The sequence below is a fragment of the Pelmatolapia mariae genome, linkage group LG5 (genome assembly GCF_036321145.2).
Source record: "Pelmatolapia mariae isolate MD_Pm_ZW linkage group LG5, Pm_UMD_F_2, whole genome shotgun sequence".
Lineage (NCBI taxonomy): Eukaryota > Metazoa > Chordata > Actinopteri > Cichliformes > Cichlidae > Pelmatolapia > Pelmatolapia mariae.
Window position 1 is genome coordinate 15,970,152 of NC_086231.1, and position 15,698 is coordinate 15,985,849.

Sequence of the window (15,698 nt, forward strand, 5' to 3'; positions counted from 1 at the left end):
GCTTCACTAACGATTAGCTTTGGTACTGATTTTAAGATTACATTTGATGATTACATTTAAAGCATTTCATGGCCTACAACAACAAAAACATTTCATCAAGTGAAACTGAAGCAGTCCTATGAGTGTCATCGGGCAACACTGGCTTTTCCTAAGACCAGAGTCAAGACTGATGAAAATTATCTGTGAAAGTCACCTTAGATTATCACAGTCATTGTTTTTTTGTTTTGTTTTTTTCACTCTTTCTTTAAACTTGTCTTTAAAAATGTTCTTAAATGCATTTTTCAGCTTTATCTTGTACTTAATTATTTATTGTAGGAGTGCTTGATTATATGTTTTAGTGTGATGTGATTTAATGTGATTTTAATGTGCCTCGCAAAGCTTCTTATGCTCTAAATTAGTCCATAATTGAGATAACCCCATACTGATAACTAGTTTGCTGCTACTACCTGGTAAGATCTGTATCCAGATAACTGAAAAGGGGAAAATATGTCAATGCAAGCCGTAAATGCATAAGCATGTCACTGTGATCAGTCATACCACTCACTACCACTAACTTCACCTGCTCCTTCTACAGATATTGCTCATAGGTATAACAATTACTTTATAAAGAAGCTACATAGCATAATTGTCATTGGAAAACTGACCTTATTTTTCAATAAATGCACATTTTTGCTTGAAAGGTAACAGAGTCTATCGTCCCAGCTCAGCTAAGTTATAATCTTAAACCTGTTTCAAAGCAATGAAGTTTTGGTGCGAACGATAAATACTGATAATAGTAAAAGTTAGTAAAACATCCAATTTCCCAAAAGTACAAAGGACATGACCACAGTGTCCGCAGTAGTAGCGACTGCTGTGTCACCTATGTAAACATGATGTGGTAAGTGTACTTGTGTCATGGTTTTTCTGATGTCTGTTTGGTTAGCATGTGTACTTGCACTGTGGTTTACTTCACCACATGTTACATTTCCCCTGTCTTGTCTTGTTACAGCTATGTCCAGCTACCTTTACATTGTTAAATCCGAGTTACCGCTGGTCATCCAAGCTTTCCTGAAGGCTGAGCCCAACAGCGAGTGAGTCTTGTCATTTATGTCCTTTTCAGTATTTACACCACCGGGATAGTGATGACATGAGCACATGAGTCTTGCCTGTTGTTGACCCAGAGCTGAGACACTGTGTGCAGGGTCATGGGGCCTGGCCCAGTTTGCAGCATTTACTGATTCAGTTGGTTTGGGGGTGTAATGAGAATGGGAGCCTGGAATTGGCTGAACAACAGGAAGGACATGATTGGGCATCTGATACTAAAGCACACAACATCAATCCTCACTACTGTCAGCTTGTAGAGGCAAGCACTGTCCACGTCAGAGTTATGCCAGAGACACGGTCTGCATAAGGCCACGGAGGACTGAAGTAGATTCCAGCTGTCTGTTTAAATCTAAAAAAAACCCTTGTCCTCAAAATGGATTGCAGCTATAATACTTATATGCTGCAGCCTAGACGGTCTGAGGGCAGATATTCAATAACTCAAGATACTCAACAGAATACTTTATTCAGTTCAATTTAGTTTTATTTATATAATGCCAAATAGCAGGATTACACATGTCAGGGCATAAGGTGCAGACCTTCTGAGTTAAATGGACTTGACACAAGATATTCATCTAAGCATAGGGCTTGTTCCAATTTTTGCTCGTTTGTGTATTTTAGTGGAATTTTTCCCTTGCTTGGATAGACTCCAGCCTCCCCACGACCTTGTATTCAATAAGCAGAAGGGAATGAATGATGCATGGACTCATAATTACATAATTGTTCAAGTCGTAGGTGCTTCAGATATTTAAAGTCATAAAAAAAAGACCTTCAGCAGTAAGGGGTCTTGCAACAGATAGTGTGGCAATCCAGAATCCTGACCTCAACATTATCAAGTCTCAAGATTAAGATTAAAACCAACTGAGACAACCTAAACCCACATAACAACAGCAGTTCTCTCGTAGTTCTCAACCTACTTGCCACCTACGTTAAACGCTTATAGCCAAATGAAATGTATTTGGCTGTATTGAGCTCTGTAACTGCTCTACATGCCTTGCACAAAGACACACACACACACGCACACACACACACACACACACACACACACACACACACACACACACACACACACACACACACACACACACACACACACACACACACACATAAATGACAGCAGCAGGTGGTGTAAAATGGGGTGCCAAATTCTGAGGCTGAGGATAGGTCAGCTCAGGGCCAGCCCTGTAGCAACGGAGGCACACACTGTTCATGTCCACTCGATGAACCTCGTTGTCCAAATTCATGGCGTCACAGGACTAAGAGGAATGAGGGGTGTGTAGTGGGTCTGCAGCTTTATTTATGACTAGTGGCTCTTGAATTAGAAAGCTATCGTGTGGTGGAGAGACAGCCAAGTGCCTTTCACTCTGCCTGAGTTTAAGTAGTTTGTGCCAGTGCTGAAGTAGATCTGAATTGGTTGGTGTTGTTTTATGTTGGGTATGTGAAGGTTTTTTTTGGGCAAAATATAAAGGGTCCAGTGAAGTCCAGCATGTTCAAATGCAGAGAGGCTGAGACATTTGGAAACAATAGCTACTTTGCTGATTTTTTCTGTCTGCCATTTGGTCCTTATCCAACCTAGGGTTGTCACTCTATGAGAACAGTGAAAGTTAAATCAAAAACTAATTTTGAGGGAGAGAAAACCAAAACTGTTTGTATTGTCACTATTGTCACTGCTAATGCAACTTTGGAAGCTAAATGTTAAAATACTGCTAGTCAGACTAACACAGTTTACTTCCAAAGACTTCATTTGACTGAACTTGGATTTGAACTCTAGACTTGACTGGACAGAACTTGTCCCAAGTGCAAGTGCACCTCCATGTGAAAGCTGCTCTCGTTTGACCTACCGCCTAAAAGGCCAAAGAAGACATGACCTATGATTTGTGCAACTTCCCCTGCTTTTAAGTGACTCGCCCAAATTCGCATGCACGCATGCAGACACAAATAAACACTGGTAGTGTCATAGATCACACTGTGTTCCAGCATGTAGGACTGTGGCAGACAGCCGATCCTACTGATTGTGTTTCTTGCAGGGTTAAGAATAAGAGGCTTAGCAGTGAGAAACAGGCTTTAGGGGACAAAGACTTTCCTATGCACAGGATTTAAGAGACAGTTGACTTTATACTGCATGTTTGTGTGGTCCCATTTGACTCTACAGCTCCTGATGTTTTAAGTTTAGACAGGTAAAATGACTATAAACATGCTGTTTCACCACATTCATTTATTTATATTCACTTAGCAGATGCCAGGTAGATAAAGCGCTAAAGTTCACAGAATAACTCGCTGTATGGATAAGTATAAAAAAGGCACTGTAAAGTGTTTTGATAGATTAATCCCACTGGAAAAAAGTTATATAGATGCCACTGCATTCCGTTTAGTATAACTGATGATTTGAGTAGTGATTAAAGACAAATAAATGTTTTTAAAACTTAAATATATTATGTCCATCCTTTATTACACAGCTGGATCACAGTGTCAAATCAATAAAAGCTATATCATAAAAGGAGTCAGACACTCTGCAGCGTCTCTAACTGCACCCTAACACCTGACAGCTGACAGTGTCAGCATTTATACAGTGGTTAACAAAGTTATTAGACCACCTGTCATAAAACAAAAAAACACAAATATTTCAGTAATCTGTGAAAAACTTATTTAAAACTCAAATTTATAGCTGTTTTTTGGGCAAATAACAAAAGGAAATAATGTTTTTATACCCAAATTTGAGCAGGCACAGTTGATTGGTAGGTAAATAACTGTAATTCGGTATCTTGATAAAATATAAGAATGTCTTTTACTATTTTTTCTGCTTTTTCTGAAAAACGGTAAATTTGAAAATTTGTTGATAACAACAATAAATTTATTTTACAATTAAACTTAAAAAAAAAACAACCCATAAATAATGATTTTGGTAATTACTAGTACTGTTATTTAGGGCAATTGGAGAATAAACCTTTGCAGGTTTGCACCCTCTGAACCTGCGCAGGATGTGTCAACAACAATGACAGGTTATGACACAGGTTACAGTGTAGGTTATGGCGTGGGTTACAGGATAGTTTACAGTGCAGGGTTTCAGCAGGGTTTGCAGATATGACAGATACCACGGTGTAGATTTAACATAGAAGTACTAATCCACTGTAACACTAACATTTGTCTATATGTCCTTAGAATAAACATACATACATGTAATCTCAGCTATTGAGGTTGCACAACAAAGATATTTTTTTAAATGAATTTCACAAGATATTTGTTCAGAGTGAGGACATGTCTGGGGTCCTGATGATGACAAACTAGCAGAGCTGTAGAAGGAGACTGTAAATGCGAACACTAATACTTGTCCAGTGTCCTTTTTTCTGTTTGAAAGAGAGGATAAAGTGTCTGACAGGGACTTTAAGCTGATACTGGTAACATTTGCTGACTTCTTCAGTCCTAAGATGTTTAGGCACCATAGTGTTTTCCTTTACTGCAACTGTGACCTGTCATATAAATAATCTGAGTTATGCAACACACTATTCTAGTACTTCTGTCGAGAGTAACATAAGCAGACACATTTTTTCCACAATCTTGCAGCCAAGGGTGTTCCCAACAGGTTACTGTTGGCCTGACAAAATGGGGTACACGAACCATTTGGACCAACAGATTTTTAACAGCATTGTGTCACAGATTTAGCCGCACAGTACAAAAACAGCACTAACTCTATGCTACATGTACAGAATGAAGAAATATGTTACCACCACACACTCTATTTTTGTCTCAGTCTCTCTGTGTAGTGTGTACTGAGTCTGAGTGTCACTGTTTGAAATACTGAGCTTACCAAAATAAACTATATTTTTCTCCAAACAGTCTGTGGTACTTGAACGGAAACTACCTGGTCATCATGGTCTCTGCCAGTATCATCCTGCCCCTTGCTTTAATGAAACAGCTTGGTGAGTATAATGTAAATACAACTTTGTTATGGGATTACTGTTTTCCACTTCCATTTACCAAAGAAAGCTGTTAATGTGTTGGAACATGCTATAATAATAACTTTTTACAGATATTTGAAAACTGTCACAGCTACAAATTGCTTCACAGTTTGAATAAAAGCCATGTATTAAAGATAAATATGCATGTTCGAATGTACAGACACATAAACAGGCACATAATCGAACATATAGTCAGAAGTTCATTCAGACATATAAGCAAATAGTTGTAAACTATGGCCAATAAAAGGGATGAGGATTAAGGGAAAGCTAACCTATAAAATGAGTTTTCAGCAGTCATTCAAAACAATTATCAGAATCAGCTAACATGTGATCTAATGCATACATCAGACAGTGATGATGTTTTTTCTCCCTACAGTGGCCCTGCTGTTAAAAAAGAAAACAAAAACAAAAACACCATCCTCTTTTGAATCAGGCCACTAAGGCAACTTTAACCTTATTGTTGACACAATACTAAAGCGAGTGGGCAATTGCATATAGGTGAATGTATAGGTGTTTTCTGCATACACAGTGACCAGAGATAAAAGATAAGCTTGAAGCAGATAAAAAAGCCAAATCCACTGATCTATGAGTCTAGCTAGACTTCCAGGACCATGTACACATCACCAGCGGGCTTAACTTTCCAATATAAATAATAAATTATTTGAATTCCCTAAGAGTAAAAAAAAAAAAAGTAATAATATAATATGTAATAAAATATACTAATAATCAATAGCTAGTGAAATAATATAAAATATGTATGTTGTCTTCACTTAAATTTACAGTTTGACTTACAATTTTTTATTTTTAGCTTAATTAAATGTTTTTCTGTTTAAAACGGATCTCCATGGCAGCTGGGCAAGGTTTCTGCATAACAAGTATTATGTGTTTACAGTCTGTATTAACAGTTAATGTCCTTTTATTGAGTCACTCTTTGGAACATAGCTTCTTTAAAATAGTTTTGCTCCTTTTCATTATACTCCAGAGTAGTGGGTTTGAGTTTTGGGTTGTTTTCTTGCAGTGCATTTATCTAACTCATGCATTTGCCAGTTTGTGTTCAAGAAATATTTTCTATACTTAGAAGTTATCAATTAAGATTATTTGACATTAATCCAACTTATCTAATGATTTTGAAGGCAAAGGTATGTACATTGCAGTCAAGCAATTAGTGCGTTCTTGTCCTACCCCTCACAGTGGAAACAGCGGGCTGTTCAGTTAAAAATAATTTCTCCTGACATAATCGCACTCTCAATTCCGGCATATTCTGCTCGTTAATACACAGTATAAACATGCTGTCTTTGCCCTCACAGTGCTGTGAGGTCACTCTGTACATTTTCAGGATGTTATTGCAGTAGCTTCATTTATAACAAGGAGCATCTAAAGCTAATGCAGTTAATAGTGGTTCCACACAACACATAAATTCAGTCTGAGGAGCAGTTATAAATTTTCTCGTTCTCTTTATTTTCAGGTTACCTTGGCTACACCAGCGGGTTTTCTCTCAGCTGCATGGTGTTCTTTCTCACTGCAGTAAGTTGGTCCAACACACACAGTGGCACATCATCACAGTCACTGCGCACACAGAGCCTCTTTTGCTCTGGCATGCCTTCCTGGCATACACTTTATGTTGCTAACTTTCCCATCCTTGTCTCTATTTTTGGTGGAATGTGTCAGTGTTTGATAAGGCTAATATAAGAGCTACTACAGACATCAGAGGTTCAAAGTTAAATCTGTCTACTTAGAGGCTGAGTGGCCCTAATCTAGATTGAAATGGTTTTTCTAAGTAGTTGTTGATAACTGGAGGATGTTTTTTTAATGACTGACATATCACCTTGTCCTTATTTTTCATGATATTCCTGTTTGTTCTTCCACATGTTGCCACATGTGCAGGTTATCTTCAAGAAGTTTCAGATTCCTTGCCCCTTTGAGGAGTTCTCAGTCAATGGTACCGCTTCCCACCTCAGCTTGAACGATTCAGTCCAAATCCATGAGTACAACAACGGTGTGGTTCACGAGGATGATGACTCCCACTGCACCCCACGCATGTTCACCATCAACCCACAGGTAGGCGGCTGAGATGAAGAACCGTTTGTGTCTGTGGATCTGTATCGCTTTTGAATATTGAAAGCCAGAGATGCTGAGATGTATTTGCTAGTTTCCACACATGTATGCGGGGAAGCTTAACTGCACTGCTAATAATAGACAGTCATGTGTTTATGTGTCTCTTAACAGACAGCATACACCATCCCGATTTTGGCTTTCGCTTTTGTTTGCCACCCTGAGGTCCTGCCCATCTACACTGAGCTACGCAAGTGAGTCGCCCATTTGTAACCTGCAATGTTTGATAAACATCTCAGTGCAAAATGTGGCATTAATGTCCACTCTTTGATTTTAGCCCATCAAAGAAGAAGATGCAGAAGGTGTCCAACATTTCCATCTTAATCATGTACACCATGTACTTACTGGCAGCTCTCTTTGGCTACCTGACTTTTTATGGTGAGGGCAATTTTCCCTGACATTTCTTTAACGATTGGTGTTTCAGTACCAGCAGACGAATACAAATGTCTGTGTTCAAATCAAGTGGACAGAACAGTTGTAGATATTTGTTATTATAAGTAAGACAAAAGGAATCTAGTTTGGGCTGGGACATAATAGACTAGGGAGATTACTTTTTTGTTTTTTTAGAGAGGCAACTCAGATACGGTGTTAAAATGTTCAATATACTTTACAAATGTTGCAGAAAATTTGTAAAAATCATTTCCCTTGGCTTTTGGCTTTTCCCTGTTGTTAATTGTTACTCATTGTGTGTGGGTTTTTTTTTTTTTTTAAATGATCCCATCCTTTACAGAATTTGCCTCTACTGCATTACATGGAACTCAAGCTCCCTCTTGTGGAGATTGTTTGTCATGGTATGCTGTCCACAGTTAACTGACTGATGAGCTCATGTGCAGCTAAACTATTTTCTGTTTATATTCCTGTAGACAAAGTGGAGGCTGAACTACTGCACACATACAGCCGGATTGATCCATACGACACTTTGATCCTGTGTGTGCGAGTGGCTGTCCTTACTGCTGTAACACTAACAGTCCCCATTGTGCTGTTCCCAGTAAGTGATGCCTTTTATTTTACTCTTCATTTAATGACTAAATTAATAATGCAACATTATAGTGTTTCTAATGTGAGTTTTTTTTACCCACAGGTACGTAGAGCCATCCAGCAGATGATATTTCCCACCAAATCTTTCAGCTGGTTACGTCATATTGCCATCGCTCTCATTCTTCTCACCTTTATTAACATGTTGGTGATATTTGCTCCTAACATTCTGGGAATCTTCGGCATTATTGGTGTGTATAATACTTAACGTAAAGTTCAGTAGGGATAATATCAAAACAGTAATGTTTTTCTTATGGTATATTGAGTCTGAGACTCAAGAAGAGGGGGTATAACGCCTAAATCTCCAAGAGGCACCAAGGGAACTGATAGGTTGGATTTATGGGTAACTTATTCAGTTGCCATTTGTATACACACATACACACACAAACAAATATTAAAAGTTAAAAAAGTGACCACTGTCATGGACACACTGACAGCTTAAGTCAATATTTTTGTCCCACTTTGTTTTCAGACTGAGGTCATGTTTCATAGGTTACAGGTAAAAGTATAAAACATTAACTTTAGGGACCACCAGGTACTTCCTGAAAGCAAGGGTTTACATACAGAGTTTACCTGTTTTTGAATCTATGCACAGAAGCAGAAAAAAATAGTGGATATAATAAATAGAGCTGTTTTCAGATTTTGCTTTTTTGTGTGCTAGCGTGTAAAACAGAGGGAATTAGGAGGATGGGATTAGGATTAGGCCCGTGTATATGTTGTATAAATAATAAAAAATTCTGACTAAAAGTATAAATTACAAATCAAGTTTACAGAAGGGCAGCACGGTGACACGGTGGTTAGCACTGTTGCCTCACAGCAAGAAGGCCCTGAGTTTGACTCCACTGTCTGCCCGGGACCTTTCTGTGTGGAGTTTACATGTTTTGCCTGTGTTTGTGTGGGTTCTCTCCGGGTGCTCTGGCTTCCACTCACAGTCCAAAGATATGCACTTAGTGGGGTTAGATTAATTGGTGATTCTAAATTGGTTGTCTATCTCTCTGTGTTAGCCCTGTGTCAGATTAGTAACCTGTACCCCCTGGAAGAGAACGGATGGATCGTGAATTTAGGAAAACAGAAAACAAACATCAACAAATAATAATGAGTCCTGTGTATTTTTTTTCTTATCAAGCTTTTATTACAGCATTGCATGCTTTTTTATTTTTCAGGCGCCACATCAGCTCCTTGCCTTATTTTCATCTTCCCTGCTGTCTTCTACATCCGCATTGTTCCCAAGGAAGATGAACCCATGAACTCTCTTCCTAAGATAATGGTGAGGCAATTACAATATTTGCCATGCATTCTTGAGTAATTCGTTACAGTAATTTAATGTTACATCATTTTTCAACTTCTTGATAGTTAAGTCCGATATGTTTTCCCATTATTCTTAGGCTGCCTGCTTTGCCGCTTTGGGTTTCTCCTTCATGGTAATGAGTCTGAGCTTCATTATTATCGACTGGACAACAGGGGAAGGCCTTGCTGTTGGAGGACACTAAGTGCTGCTTCATTGTGTGTAGTCTTAGGGAAGGGGTACATACTGTAAAATGGTCAATGGTTAGAAAATACTGTCAAGTAAGCAGGAACACACTACAGGGCTGCTAAGAACAGCTTCCGGGTTTCTAAATGTATAAAACACCCAGTATAGTATGTGGGTAGAAAGGAATCACTCTTGGAAATCAATGTAACTTTCTGACTGTAATTTAACATGTATCTGTACAAAATCCATTCATTTCAATATTTTATTATTTAAGTTAACACAGAGTAAAAGTTTATTTGAATAATTACGAATGAACAGGGTTGTTTTTTTGTTTTTTTTTGTTACCCTGTGTTAGTGCGATAACATCCAAGGATGCAGGGATGATAGTGAAATTGTCTTCCCCTGTTGTTTTCCCTTTACTCACACACACAAACAGCTGCAGCTGGTACTGTACAGAGAAAGACAGTATGATTGCAGGAAAGGAAACAAATTAAGATACAGTATAAACAAGAGACAGTAAAATAACATACGTTTTATGTAATATTAGTTATTTTCCATTAAACGCACAAAAGAAAACAGATGATTTCAACCTGCACCAGCAGCGATCTGAACTGTTCATTCTCATCATTATTATGTAATATTATATAGTGAGGTGTTTTAAAGCCTTAGAGCATGGCTGACATTTAATTATGTGTCTGCAAGCTTTTGCTTCATACGCATAAATCAACAAATTTTATTCAAAAACCTGGGTGCCTTTTAGCATTTAACAAAAAGCACACAAAGATACGATGAAAGCAAGAGTTTATATTTATTTAGCTAACTACCAGAAACATGTTTTTAATTTCAAATGAAATATATTTAATTCTACTTTATACAATGAAACCAATAATCATGATACAGAGATAATTCACACAAATAATATTTCACTTGTTTGTTAAAATGTAAAGTGTTTGATAAAGAAATGCCTTTTTAATGCTTTTTTAGTGCATATAAGCCAACTGTGACCCTTAATATAAAGAGTTCAAGTTTACTTTAACACTTTGTAGAAGTTTATTTACCTTATTTTATTCCTTCTTCGAGGGTTTCAGAAATAATTTCTTTACTCTACCACATCACTACAATTTACAAGTTGGATGATGACTGGTTTTAAAAAAAATAAATCTAAACAAGTGCCACGCTTTTCATGGATAAAAAAGAACACCTACATGACCGTTTAAAGCCCAGTAATGAACGTGTTATGTCCAGTTTCCAGTCTTTTTGCTCAGCTAAGATAACAGCTAGGTAGCTCTACTTTTATATTTATCATAAGACGTAAAACTGGTGATGATCTCGTTTAATTTTAAGCAGCATCAAAGAGAATGTTCATTTTCCCAAACTGTCCAAACTGTTCGCTCACTTTTAATCACCCGTGGTTAAAATTTAAAGGATGTATTTGCCCAGATTCCAAATACATAAATAAAAGGCCATGTAAATAGTTTGGTTGTACCCAGGTTTTAATAGGCATTTTATAAACAAATGTATAGACACGATGTATATATCTAAAAAAAAATAAGCAAATAAAACCAAAACGTCATCTATTGCTAGATACCGCTAGGTAAAAATGAAGAAAATGTAGTTTCTAGTTGTAATTCAGTTTGGACCTCTGACCTCTGACCTCTGAGTTGTTGGGGGTTTTTTGTTGTTGTTGTTTTTTTTTTTTTTTTTTTTTTTTAGCTCTGCCTGCTGGTAATCTGTAAAATTAAAATGAGTTAATTTGATAGATCGATGTGATGCTTTTGTTATTCTGTCGCATTATCATTGCTTCACTAGTTGATAGTAATTTGCTTGGTCTTGTTGGCCATAAACATGAAGTTAATCTTTTTGCATGATGTCAAGTCTGTTCTGTATTTGGTGTAGTGAGCAGAGATTTGCCTTCCAGCACTGTCACATAGAGATGTTAAGTAATAACTGTACATTTGGCATCTTATAGTGAAGCGTACTGAAGTCCCAATCTGTTTTGTGTTACGTGTTAAAAAGTCGTTCTTAAAAAAAAAAACTCAGACATTACTGTCATTATGCTCAGAAAAAGAAGACTTTTTTTAGTTCAATTCATGTGTGTTGAGGAATACCTCCCAAGTTTTGGCTTAAAGTGATCTCAACACCCATAACGGGTATGACTAACTACATAGGAGTATGCTTTCACAGACTACAGGGGCTTTAGATTATGTAATATATATGAATATAAACCACAAATTCACAGCTTTTAAACCAATGGAAAATATTCTCATGGACAAAAGTGAGAAAAGCTTATGACAAATACTTTCAGCTTCTACCCAAAGATGGTTTTATATTGTATAACAACTCCCAGGCTTTAGAAAAGTCAAGGGCAAATTCTCAGTTATTTATATATAACTCTATTTTCTGTTTTTTGTAGCAGTTTTGACTCCAGATTAAGTTGTTTTTTCAGACTAATCATGAGCAGAAGAAATATCCAGTATCCTTTTTTTTTGTCCTTGCTTTTTCACATTTACTTGCTGTGCTCCTCGTGGTGTCATTGAAGGTTTAGTCTCATCAAGTTTAGTAACCAAAGTTACTAAAGGGATCTTGGGGTTACTTTAAGGGATCTTGCCAAAAAAACAACTGACTACCTACTGCTTTAAAATGCTATTGCTTTTAAACATGTGCCACCACATGATATCAAATGTTAATCCGTCACGTATGTAAGCAAATCTGTGTGATATGTTACTAGAGCTGTAGTTCAAGAAGTTAATTATAACGTGGCTACAAGTAGATAACAATGTCTCTGGACTTTGGTGACTTTATATAAATAATGTATATAAATGTATGCCTTTTATATTTGTGTTGCATATTTACAGTAGCTTGTAAAGTGTAAATAGCTGGACAATTTTAGTTTGCCAATAAAATAATTGTAGATGTTTTTAGATTGTCTTTCTTGGCCTCATTTACCCCTTGACTCAAACAAATTGTTATTTGGACAGTGCATGTTTCTGTTTTTTCTTTTACTATGTACTGCTCTTAATTTGTAGGCAACTTTAGTATTTGATAGATATTAATACAATAATGTGCGCAAGCCTTGAGTCATTCTTCATTTCTTTTTTATATTGCTAGGAAAATGCATTCTCTGTCAAGATGATCCCGCTCTACTTAAGTAATGTTAAGATCTGGGCTTTTGGTGATTGGTGGCAGCCAATCTATGACTGTTAGTGCCTCATTGTGTGTTTTGCTATCTAGGTCTGTTTGTATTGCACTGCAATATGCTTCGGATCGCTGTCATGCTGAAAAATAAATGAGATCCTTTCCAGATGGTAAGGAATCAAAATCTGTTGTACTTTTTTGAATGCATAATTCCATCAATTTTGACAAGATCCCCAACATTACTAGCTGACATCCAGCTCCGACCATGACAGAGTCTCCACTGTGTTTCACGGATGACTGTGAACACTCACTGTTGGACCTCTCTCTTGAACTCCTCTGCACATACTGACAACAATTTGAACCAACATTTTCAAATTTTCAATTTTCACTCTGTAAGACCTGTTGCCGCTGATTTTTAGTCCAGTTGTTGAGTAATTTGTCATGCATCAGCCTTTTCTCCTTGTTGTCTTTGTTTAAGAATGGATTCTTGACAGCCAACCTTCTACTGAGACCATTTCTGATGAGTCCCAAAAGATTGATTCTGTTCATCTGGACGTAGCGTTTTTCAGTGGGAGAAACATTTTGTCACTCATCCAAGTGACGTCTCTGAAGAAGTCATTTGGATGAGTGATGAAACGTTTCTCCTACTGAAAATGCTGCATCCAGATGAACAGAATCAGCCTTTTGGGATTTACTTACCTGAGCATGCATCAAGATATTTCTGATGAGGTTTCAGTGAACACTAGCTAGATCAACTGCAGGGCCAGATGCATCTCTCAGGTCCTGTGTCAGGTCTTTGCTAGATTTTTTTCCCTATTTCTTAAGGACATTACATTTAATACTGTTCATTTGCTGTACATAGTTGGAAGCAAAGCATAAATACATTAAAAAAAAACTTTTGCATTTGACTGTAGATCTTACCAATATTGGAATCCCCGAACCTCTGTTTTTTAAAGGTGTTCAGGGTGCTTTAAAGACAAGCTTATCATTTTAACTGCTCAGTTTTCCTATGAAACTGTTTGTCATCATGAGCGGTCACTGCTGACCTCATTATGTCAACATACTGCTGGTTTTTACTGTAACACATTAAGACTTTTATTTAGACCGGCACAGGTCTGTGCATTTCTGATTGCTCAAGCTAATGTTACATTTAAGTACTATAGAAATGAACCCAACAGAATATCATCTATATTGACTCAGACTAAAGACATTACAGCAGTAGCAAGGGCCCTGCAGTTAAATGGTACATTAGAACTCAGCAATAAAACGTTTGATTTATTTTTTTACAAGAGAAGAAAAGCCAAGACTGGTAAAATGGCTGTAATAAGCCTACTGTGAGCTGGTATAGTTCAAAATTATTTATTATTTTTAAATGCCCCAATTCTTTATTGTGCTGTGAAAATATGGTCAAAATAAAGAACGTGTCTCTCACGTCAAATAAATATAAAGTAGCCATGTTTTTCACTCTTAGAAGATTAGAATAATTCAAATTATAGCAGTGGAAGTGATTATTTTATCTTAAATTCTATTTGACTTTATATTGAAACTGTCTGTTTTACCATAGTGTGTCTGACTAAGGTAATCCGCAACACAGGGGCACCACAAGGGACTGTCCTCTCCCCCTTTCTCTTCACCGTCTACACCACAGACCTAGGCCACTGCACAGAGACCTGCCATCTTCAGAAGTTTTCTGATGATTGCGGTGGTTGGATGCATCAGCAGGGATGATGAGACAGAGTGCCGGACTGTGGTCGACTCCTTCGTCACATGACGTGAGCAGAATAATCTGCAGCTCACCGTGGCAAAGACCAAGGAATTGATTGTGGACTTCAGGAAGACCAGGAAACACTTGACCCCTGTTTAAATCCAGGGGGTCAATGTTGACATTGTGGATGACTATAAATACCTCAGAGTATACATAGACAATAAACTGGACTGGGCTAAAAACACCACAGCACTTTACAGGAAGGGCCAGAGTTGTCTCTATTTTTTGAGGCGGGTGAGGTCCTTCAACGTCTGTCGGACAATGCTCAGGATTTTCTACGAGTCTGTTGTGGTCAGTGCAATCCTCTACGCTGTTGCATGCTGGGGGAGCAGATTGAGGTTTCCTGATGCTAACAGACTCAATAAACTGATCCGCAAGGCCAGCAATGTTGTGGGGATGGAGCTGGACTCTCTTAAGGTGGTGTCGGAGAGGCGAATGTTGTCCAAGATAAAGACAATATTGGATAATTCCTCCCACCTACTCCATGACATGCTGGCTAGCCACAGGAGCACGTTCAGTGAGACTGAGATTACCAAAAAGCACCATGAACGACACAGGAAATCATTCCTGCCTGTGGCCATCTCCCTGTACAACTCATCCACTTAACACACTGTATACACTGCAATAGCTACACCCTTTTTGCACATGCTCTTCTTTCTTATTCAGATATTTATTAGTAAGTGACTTATATATTATTATATTATATATATTGTATATATTGTGCTATTTCTTACTTCTTGTATTGTCTGTTTTTGTTACTGTTTGTACTGGAGCACTGTAACCCACACAATTTCCCCTAGGGATCAATAAAGTTTTCTGATTATGATTCTGATTTGTAATGTGATTGATTATTTCAGCGGTAATATAATTTGATTCTATATTTTGATATAATTTGATTCGTTATGTTTTGTTTTGGAAAACAGCTTGTGTCCAACCTCAGGCAGTGCACTATACACATAATCTGTAATTTCCATATAAAGTTTATTCGCTGCAATGCCTTTAAGTCTTTAACGAGCAGATAAACTCTATAACTATGTACGTCCATTGGATGGCGCTGCACGTCAGCTATTCTAGCAGCCTCATTAGGTGCCAAGGTATTTCATAAACATGTGACGCAAAGACTCATTAGCCATTTTAACAGCAC

At 37.5% G+C, this 15,698-nt stretch overlaps 1 protein-coding gene across 1 annotated transcript in view; it reads left to right on the plus strand.

Annotated features, from left to right (window-relative positions):
* LOC134627608 (sodium-coupled neutral amino acid transporter 3-like) overlaps positions 1–12,950 on the plus strand; it is a 28,052-nt gene extending 15,102 nt beyond the window's left edge. The window contains exons 8-17 of the mRNA XM_063473858.1: positions 989–1,070; positions 4,915–4,997; positions 6,502–6,560; positions 6,921–7,094; positions 7,263–7,342; positions 7,426–7,526; positions 8,012–8,136; positions 8,230–8,374; positions 9,347–9,450; positions 9,569–12,950. Of these exons, the coding sequence (XP_063329928.1) occupies positions 989–1,070; positions 4,915–4,997; positions 6,502–6,560; positions 6,921–7,094; positions 7,263–7,342; positions 7,426–7,526; positions 8,012–8,136; positions 8,230–8,374; positions 9,347–9,450; positions 9,569–9,673 (1,058 nt within the window). The 3' untranslated portion in view covers positions 9,674–12,950. The remainder of the gene's footprint in view (positions 1–988; positions 1,071–4,914; positions 4,998–6,501; positions 6,561–6,920; positions 7,095–7,262; positions 7,343–7,425; positions 7,527–8,011; positions 8,137–8,229; positions 8,375–9,346; positions 9,451–9,568) is intronic.
* The last annotated feature ends 2,748 nt before the right edge of the window (positions 12,951–15,698 follow it).